Raw genomic sequence first — 8,981 nt, forward strand, 5'->3', positions numbered from 1 at the left:
ATGTGGTCTTCAGTGGTTGAAAGCACACGTGACTTCTCAACCTTGTTCAGCTAAAGGAAGGTTTTGCTGCAGAGGTCAACCGTAGCCAGGGACACAGCCCCACCAGGGAAGCTGCTACTTAGGGGCTGAGTGAGAGATCTCAAGAAGGTTGGGGATTGGAAGCGAGAGCTAAGACTATTCCCCCAACATTATCACCACCACCAACTCTGGGGTTTCTTGATAACCAGGGCCTGCTGCACTTGCCTGATAACACTTGTCCTCTCATCATCATAGAGCTTTCAACCACCCCAACACACACAATTTCACTTCATTCTTTCCAATTCCCTTGTCTCCTAAGTGGAGAACTTTTAAGAGAAGGGAAGGGATAACCCATTCTGATATCCATTCTTAAACAACCTGGCTTACCACAGACAGTAGTGAAGGCTGGCAGAGGAGTAGGCTGAACAGGGATGTCTGTCCAGGAGGAGATCAGGGTCCTGGGAGATGGAAGGTGTTATATGTGTTTAGTTTCCTGGAGGGGTTGCTTATGAGGTGTTTATGATGTGGTTGCCTGTGAGGTAAATAATGGATGTATACATACCAACTTTTTTCCTGGTATGTAATTATTAGTCATTCATTCTTTGTGTATAGTACATTTACATACGTTTTAAAGTTAGACTTAGCAATATTCCCCTTTATATTTTCTTGGTTTTTGTCATGTCTAAGCCAACCGCACTCCTAAATTATGGATTATTCTCCAGTAGATGTTTAATCGATTTGGAATGTATCTTTATGTAGGATGTGTAATAGGAACTAACTTTATTTTTTTCCCTCCTGAATGGATAGGGAGTTGTTTCAAGTTATTTGCTTTGAGAAGTCACCCTCATCATATACTAAGATCTACATATACATTGATCTGTTTCTGGACTGTCTTCTGTTTTATTATCTGTTTATTCCTGAGCCAACACCACAGTATTTTAATCATTATACTTTTATGGTATGTTTTGATCTCTGGTCCCTGCTTCCTGAAGCACACTTTTTTTCTTGGCCTCTATCACCTAATACTTGTCTATTTTTCTTTCTACTTCTCTGGCTACTCCTCAGTCTCCTCCACAGATTCTCTCTTTCTGCTCATCCCCTAAACATTAGTGTCTTCAGGATCCTTGCTCATTTTCATTCTATACAGCTTCCCTGGGTGACCTTATCCACTCCCATGCTGATGACTCTCAAATACATATTTCTGTTCCCAATGGTGTTCCTAAATATCTCTTCACTGTCCAATGGAACAGCAAACCTATCAAAAACTGAACTCATCTTTTCTCCTTACCTATACCCCAGTAAAGCTGGTCCTCCTCTGGTGTTCCCTCCTTCACTGAATGGCACAACTGGTCATAGAGTTGCTGAAGTAAAAAACCTGCTTGTCTTCTTGACAGTCTCTCTCTACCCCTCCTCCTCTTCCTGGGCTCAACCACCATGCTCACTGGACCTCCTAAATATCTCTGGGGTTCACCCAGTTCTCTCCACCCCACTGTGACTACCCTAGTTCAGGCCTCTTTCACCATCTTTTCTGTGAGATATTATGGAAAAAACCCGAACGAACTTTTTGGCCAACCCAATCGTTGGGTAATTCCAGTTGCTAGCTCTAACTGGTATCCCTGCCTCCTCCTTTATCCTGTCTGTAATCTAGACCCAGTGTAGAGATTAAATTTATAAAATGTAAATGTAATTATGTCACTCCCCTACTTAAATCTTTCAAAGGTTCCCCCACTCCCCTACGGGATCAAGTTCAAACGCTTTAACGTGGCTTATAAAGCCCTGCCATGATCTGGCTCCTGTTTGTCCATCACAGCCTTAACTCTTCATAAGCTGAACTCTTTTTAATTCCTTGAATAGAGGATGCTCTTGTATCTCAAGGTCTTGTTAAAAAACAAAGTTCAACTGAAGATTTGAAGATCTAATTGGCTTTATTTAACAGTTCATGAATCAGGCAGCATCCTATCTAGTAAATACGAAGGCACTCTGAGGGGCTGTTCAAAATGCAAGACTTTTATAGAAGGGGGGGTAGGATAAGGAGGTTGTAAGCAAAAGGAAAGAAAGGATTAGGGGGAATGTTGGGGGACTTATCTTGCAGATTACCTCACTAGCGCTGACTAGGAAATTCCAGACTGGTTAGTTTAAAATTCCACTCCAGGAGAAGCTGAAACTGCTACTAGGTTAGGAAATGAGTCTTGGTGAGATATAGCACAAGTGAATCCGTTTGGGGGTTGTTTCTTTCTAACAGTCTCCAGGACCACCAGGCCCTCCTCTTTACCTTTACTCATCCTACAGGTCTCAGTTTCCTCCGGGACCACCCCTCACTCCCACCCCCTCTAGGTTAGGCGCTCCTGTTCTTCGCGTCCGCTGCCCATGTATGCCTTACTATATAATTCATCACATTGCATTGAATCCATTAGGCATTTAACACTTTGCGGACAGCGCCTGCCTCTGGCTTCTTCGCTGCAGAGTCTCCAGCACCTAGGACAGGGCCTGGCACGAAGCAGGTGCGCAGCGAATACGGAACGCAGGAGAGAACGGATGCATGCGGGCGGGTGTCCTTTGGAAGGCAGCGCTAAGTGGCTGAGAACCCATGGTTTCCCTGTAGGAGAAGGGTTCAGCGGACTTGCCGGACGGTGTTAAGAAGGAGAGCGCAGAGCTCAATTCCCCACCCAGCCCAGCCTCCGCCACACTGACGCGGCGCCCCGCCCACTTTCCGGCAACGGAACCGGAAGTGGAGGCCGGGTTTCCCATGAGGCTGCGCGGGGCGCCTATTCAAACCGCACGGAGAGTGGGGAGGAGGTCATGATGGCGGCCCCAGAGCCGGAAGTGCAGGCCCCGGCCGCAGTCTCTGGTAAGGCGTGGGGTCCGGAGCTCGAGGAGTCTGTTTCCTCCCTACCGCTGCTCCCTCCAGTCACTTAGGCCCTGGCCCCTTCTCTGGCCTGTCTTCCTTGTCCCCATTTCCCGGCGTCCCTCCCAGTTCTGACTCGGCGCCGTTGACTCCATCGCCCCCAAGGCCCTGGATTCCATTGGTTCACCCCCCTTTTCGCGACGGGTTCTGGGCCCTGCTTGACTACACTTTCTCTCAACTCGTTTTCCCAGATCAGGGCCTCCACTTTCTGAGCAGAGCCCCAGTCGCTGCCTCCGAAATCCTCCACCCGTTCCCCACAAATCCCGCCGTCACTTCACCTTAGGCAACTGGGATCCGGAACCTACGCGCCACCGCCCACAGGGGAGTTTGCGGAGGGAATCTGCATGTGTCGGGGTGTCGCCTCCGCAGTGGTGGCCGATGTCGCCACAAGGGAATGAGAAGACTGGCTTTGGCCTTTTAAGTTTTTCATTTTTCTCTCTTGTCCCCCTGTGCACCTACCAGATTTGGAGTGGTGTGAGAAGTCGGAGGAAACCCACGACCCCCAGATAGAACTTGAGACCACCTCCCCCCAGGAACCTCCCAACCCTTCGGAGCCCCTTCGCCCCAGAGTCTGCGTGGTGCCAGTGGTGTTTCCCGGGCCTGTCAGCCAGGAAGGGTGCTGTCGGTTTACTTGTGAACTTCTGAAGCATATCATGTACCAACGCCAGCAACTCCCTCTGCCCTACGAACAGCTTAAGCACTTCTACCGAAAACCTCCCCAGGTGGGCACAGGCTTTGGGAGAAAATTGGTGGGGAGACTTTGTGGCTATTAGATGGTGGGCAGGTAAAAAGGGCGTCTAAGGAATCTTCAGGCCTGTCAGCCTAAGCAGCTGTAAGGGATGTTTCAGCCCTATGGCTTCTGTCCCTTTCTACCCACTCTGGTCTTTTTTTTTTTTTTTTGCGGTGCGCCGGCCTCTCACTGTTGTGGCCTCTCCCGTTGCAGAGCACAGGCTCCAGACGCGCAGGCCCAGCGGCCATGGCTAACGGGCCTAGCCGCTCTGCGGCATATGGGATCCTCCCGGACCGGGGCACAAACCCATGTCCCCTGCATCGGCAGGCAGACTCTCAACCACTGCGCCACCAGGGAAGCCCCCTTTCTACCCACTCTAGTCTTGATAGTCTAACCCTTCCTGCTTTTCCTCTTGTTTTCTTTTTTGAAACTTCTATTGTGTGTTGCATTTGGACTTAATGAACTGGTCCTTTAATTTAATTAAATTAATTAATTAATTAATTTTTTTTGCGGTATGCGGGCCTCTCACTGTTGTGGCCTCTCCCGTTGCGGAGCACAGGCTCCGGACGCGCAGGCTCAGCGGCCATGGCTCACGGGCCCAGCCGCTCCGCGGCATGTGGGATCTTCCCGGACCGGGGCACGAACCCGTGTCCCTTGCATCGGCAGGTGGACTCAACCACTGCGCCAACAGGGAAGCCCTGATCCTTTAATTTTAGTGTCTTTTCTGTCCATATCCTCATCTCTTTGTTTCTATGTTATATTTTCTGTGGGTTTATATTATGTTTATATAAATTTATATAAACTTCCTTGAGTTTATATTCTAACACTTATATCAGTTTTTTTTTCTTTTTTGGCAGTCATAGTCTTAAGAGCTTTTTCTTAATTTTTACATGTTCCTTTTAAATTGCATCCTGTTGTTTCCTGTCTGTATGAACTTCTCTTACCTGTGGACGTTAATTATTGTATTTTTGAAGCTTTTCTCTGTCGCTTGCAGTGTCTCCGTTTCTTCCAGATTCCTTTTCCTATTTATTTGTTTTTGTCTCTTTCATGTTAGAGGCTTTTATTTGGTGTCTGATAAATATTTAAGAATAAGTCATTGAAAGTTCTGTGTGCATGGCTGGGCCTCTGAGCTAGCTGATAGCCTTGAAGGATATTGGGTGAGAAAGTAATGGTAGTGATAACAGCAAAGAAGATTGGTCTAATAAAGGTGATTCTGGAGTGGTCTTCCAGTTAAACATGGCAAATTGAACACATGCTTATCTGTGCTCCCATCTGAAATACTACTAAATCAGAGAAATAGGAAGGAAGGAAAGAAAGAGAGAAAGAGGACTTCCAAAACATTCTGTCTGGGTGGAGGAAATTGGCAGGTGATCTAAGGGTCCTTGCACAGGTGTTCCCTCAGTCCCCATGTGTTCACTTTTGTCTTCTGTGGTGCTTAAGTGGACAATTCCTGGGCCTTTATGGGCTTCTGCATTGTGAATCATTTCAAACTTCTCAGGGGAGTCCCCTCTGTCAGTACTTGGTATTCAGCTCTTTCGAACTCTTCCGTCTGCTTTCTCTCTTCCAGAAATTTGTTGCTGCCTTTGGACACTGTTGTCTATTTTCCAGTTCTTTTCTTTGCAATTTATTTATTTATTTATTTTTGGCTGTGTTGAGTCTTTGTTGCTGTGCGCCGGCTTTCTCTAGTTGTGGCGAGTGGGGGCTGCTCTTTGTTGCGGTGCGCGGGCTTCTCATTGCAGTGGCTTCTCTTTTTGCGGAGCACTGGCTCTAGGCGTGAAGACTTCAGTAGTTGTGGCACGCGGTCTCAGTAGTTGTGGCTTTGGGCTCTAGAGTGCAGGCCCAGTAGTTGTGGCGCACAGGCTTAGTTGCTCCGCGGCATGTGGGATCTTCCTGGGCCAGGGCTTGAACCCGTGTTCCCTGCGTTGGCAGGCAGATTCTTAACCACTGTGCCACCAGGGAAGTCCCTTCCAGTTCTTTTTGCCCTTGGGAGTCCTCTTTCTCTCCCCTCCTTCCCTCCCTTCCTGTCTCCCTCCATTCCCTCTTTCCTTCCTGCCTTCCTTCCTTCCTCCCTCCCTCCCTTCCTTCCATTTGCCATGTTTAACTGGAGGTTGAACTCCAGAATTTATTAGACCAAATAATCCTCAGTCTTGTTATCACTCTCAGCACAGCAAAAATTTGCCACCTACCGTGCCACCACATCTCCTTGAGTATTTTAGTTGCTAATTTCTGGATGCCTCCTGCTTCAGAACACTGTCTTTGCTGTTCTAAGTGTGGAAGAATTATGATTTTGTACAAAGAACGTAGTTTCCTTTTTGATACATTACCCTCTGATAAAACCCAGTGTCTTGCCTGTGGCAGTTCACTGAACTGGAAATCCAGTCCCATAAATCTGCTCCATCCCAGAGGGTTCTTCAAAGGTCATTAGCTTTCCCCTACCTTGCAGAACTTCTCTGTCACCATTCTTTGTCCTCACAGGCAGAGGAAGTGGTGAAGAAGAAACCTCGGGCCACTGCCGAGGTGAGCAGCAGGAAATGCCAACAAACCCTGGCAGAACTGGAGAGCGTCCTCAGCCACCTGGAGGGTCTCTTTGCCAGGACACTAGTACCACGAGTGCTGATCCTCCTTGGGGGCAATGCCCTCAGTCCCAAGGAGTTCTATGAACTTGACTTGTCCCGCTTGGTCCCCAACAGCATGGACCCGAGCCTGAGCACAGCAGCTTGTTTGCGCCGCCTCTTCCGAGCCATTTTCATGGCTGATGCCTTCAGTGAGCTGCAGGTCCCTCCACTCATGGGCACCATTGTCATGGCACAGGGTCACCGCGACTGTGGAGAAGACTGGTTTCGACCCAAGCTCAACTATAGAGTGCCCAGCCGGGGCCACAAATTGACTGTGACCCTGTCCTGTGGCCGACCCGCCATCCCAGCTACAGCCTGGGAGGATTACATTTGGTTCCAGGCACCAGTGACACTGAAGGGCTTCCACGAGTGAATGGGAATGCTCATCGTGAACACAATGGCTAAATTATCTTTCCCCCTGTGGCACCAAGTCACCCATCTCTTGCTTGGAGCTAGTTAATTCCTGGCGAGAGGAAGGTTCTCTCCTTCTGACTGCCTGCCTCCCTTAGACTTCCCGGGGGGCTGATGGTATGGTTAGGGCTGTAATAATCATCACTGAACAAGCATCTCTTTGAATCAAAGGCTGATTTTCCCAGAGGGTTCTGGGTCAGGTGTTTCTTTTGGGGGTTGGAAAGCAAACATGGGCCCATAGACGGACACCCCTATGGAGGTCACCCTTTTCTGCTTTTTGCTGTGGCCTTTCAGAATTTTTACCAGGGACATAATGTGGATATGACTCATGAACTTAAATATAAAATGTATGGATTAATGTTACATTTTCCTGAAACTCTTTTAGCTTAAAGAGACTTTCCAGGCTTGAGGTTAGAGTATTTTATCTTCCCCCTTGGCCTCTTGTGCTTTGGGCTTCCATGATTTTTTTTTTACTAATGATTCTTTCTCTTCATCAGCCCCAGGCCAATCTGGGAAGTTAAGTGACTTGGCCAAGGTTCTATAACAGTTCGATATCAGAGCTGGGGCAAGAGTTCTCATCAGCTAACTCCTAGCCCGATGTTCTTTGCTTGCCACGTGAGTATGTGTACCCAGAGCAGAGGTCACATGGGGGAAGGGAGCTGAGAAAAGAAAACCGAGAGAGTCTTTGCAAAGCCTGATTGAACCGTAGGCTAAGGCACCAAGGCTGCCCTGCAGGCTCACTTCCCTGAGGCCAGATGTCCCTTCTGGAATTCTGCCCTGCCTCTCTCCATTGCAGTTGCATGGTGGCTGCCGGCAGTTACTGTTGGCAGTATTGTCCTCAGGCAAACCCTGCTCTCCTGCCTGTGTGGCTGTCCTTCCTCGGCTACATTTCTGGCTTGGCCATCCTGAGCCTTACTGTTATCCTCTCCAGCCTGATGCTGTCCTGTCCACTAAGCACTGAGGCCCTTTGTCCCTGCGAACACCTGCTTATTTCTTGGAAGCAAGTTGAAGACAGAATCCTCATCCTGCTGGTGTTGGAGATGGGGGTGTGTGTTTGAGAGTGTGTGTGTGTGTGTGTATGTATGTGTAAATGGGGGCAATATATACTATTTTTTACATTTTAAGAAGAATTTTATGTTTTATATTTTAAGAAAATAGTTTATATTTTATAGTAGATTTTAAGCACTTTACATACATTATCTAATCTAATAACCTTGAAAAGTTCATATTATAGTCCCCGTTTTATAGATGATGCTTGGGGAGATTGGGGAGGTTGAATAACTTGCATAAGATAAGTGTCGAAACTTGGATTCATGAGTTTGAATATCTTGCATAAGTGTCAAAACCTGGATTCAAACCCAGTCCAGCTGGCTCGAGGCTCACTGCTTTACACTGCTGTACACCCTGTGTGATTTTACTCTGAGCTAATTAAACAGGGTTTGCCCTACTGAAGGTGGTAGAATTGGAAAGCAGCAGGACTTCCGTCTCTGGCTTCAGATTGTGTTTCGTGACATGGAACCTGCCAGTTATTGGTGCGGAGTAAGTATGGAATCAATGCAAACAAAAGGTTTGAGATCTTTTCTGTGCTGTGTCCACTTGAAGCATATTCCACCAGCTGGACTTTGCTGGTTTTGTGTCTGATATTACCTTACAGAAGAGGAGCAGGGCCATATCTCCCACTTGGGAAGGGACAGGCTAAGGGGTCTGCCTAAAGGGAGGGAGAGTTTTGAACAAGTTATAAATGGTTTTGAGATGTAAGACACATTAAGCCAAGTCAGATCCCTCAAGTACTACTTTTAAAAGCCTTCATAAACAATGTCTAGGCAATCAAAACAAAGTAATTATTCAGGTAATTTAGACAGTTCTCTGTCGGGTTGGCATTGGGGACAGGTCATTCTGATTTCATGAGTCCTCCAAAGGAATCCAGAAATTAAAATATCAGTTAATAATTTTATCAATAAATCCCATCTCCTTCTCTGACAACAAGCCTGCTGAGGCACCTGTTTATCTCTTTTTAAAAATTTATTTACTTTTGGCTGCATTGGGTCTTCGTTGCTGAGCACGGGTTTTCTCTAGTTGTGGCTAGCAGGGCTACTCCTCGTTGTGGTGTGCGGGCTTCTCATCGCGGGGCCTTCTCTGTTGCAGAGCATGGGCTCTAGGTGCACGGGCTTCAGTAGTTGTGGCTCGCGGGCTCTATTGCGCAGGCTCAGTAGTTGTGGCGCACGGGCTTAGTTGCTCTCTGGCATGTGGGATCCTCCCGGACCAGGGATCAAACCCGTGTACCCTGCATTGACAGGCGGAT

At 47.7% G+C, this 8,981-nt stretch overlaps 1 protein-coding gene across 2 annotated transcripts; it reads left to right on the forward strand.

Annotated features, from left to right (window-relative positions):
- The first annotated feature begins 2,784 nt into the window (after positions 1-2,784).
- On the forward strand, positions 2,785-8,794 carry MAD2L1BP (MAD2L1 binding protein). 2 transcript variants are annotated; one of them, XR_009542964.1, is made up of 4 exons: positions 2,785-2,866; positions 3,386-3,645; positions 6,129-7,294; positions 7,611-8,794. XR_009542964.1 is itself a non-coding variant. In XM_060162998.1 (3 exons), the coding sequence occupies exons 1-3, from the start codon at positions 2,818-2,820 to the stop codon at positions 6,639-6,641; spliced, it is 822 nt and encodes a 273-aa protein (XP_060018981.1). In that variant the 5' UTR covers positions 2,785-2,817; the 3' UTR covers positions 6,642-8,794. The 2 variants fall into 2 exon arrangements, 1 of the variants encoding a protein (XP_060018981.1); XM_060162998.1 differs by having other exon boundaries at positions 6,129-8,794.
- The last annotated feature ends 187 nt before the right edge of the window (positions 8,795-8,981 follow it).

This window comes from Lagenorhynchus albirostris, chromosome 10, assembly GCF_949774975.1.
Source record: "Lagenorhynchus albirostris chromosome 10, mLagAlb1.1, whole genome shotgun sequence".
In the NCBI taxonomy this organism is placed as follows: Eukaryota; Metazoa; Chordata; class Mammalia; order Artiodactyla; family Delphinidae; genus Lagenorhynchus; species Lagenorhynchus albirostris.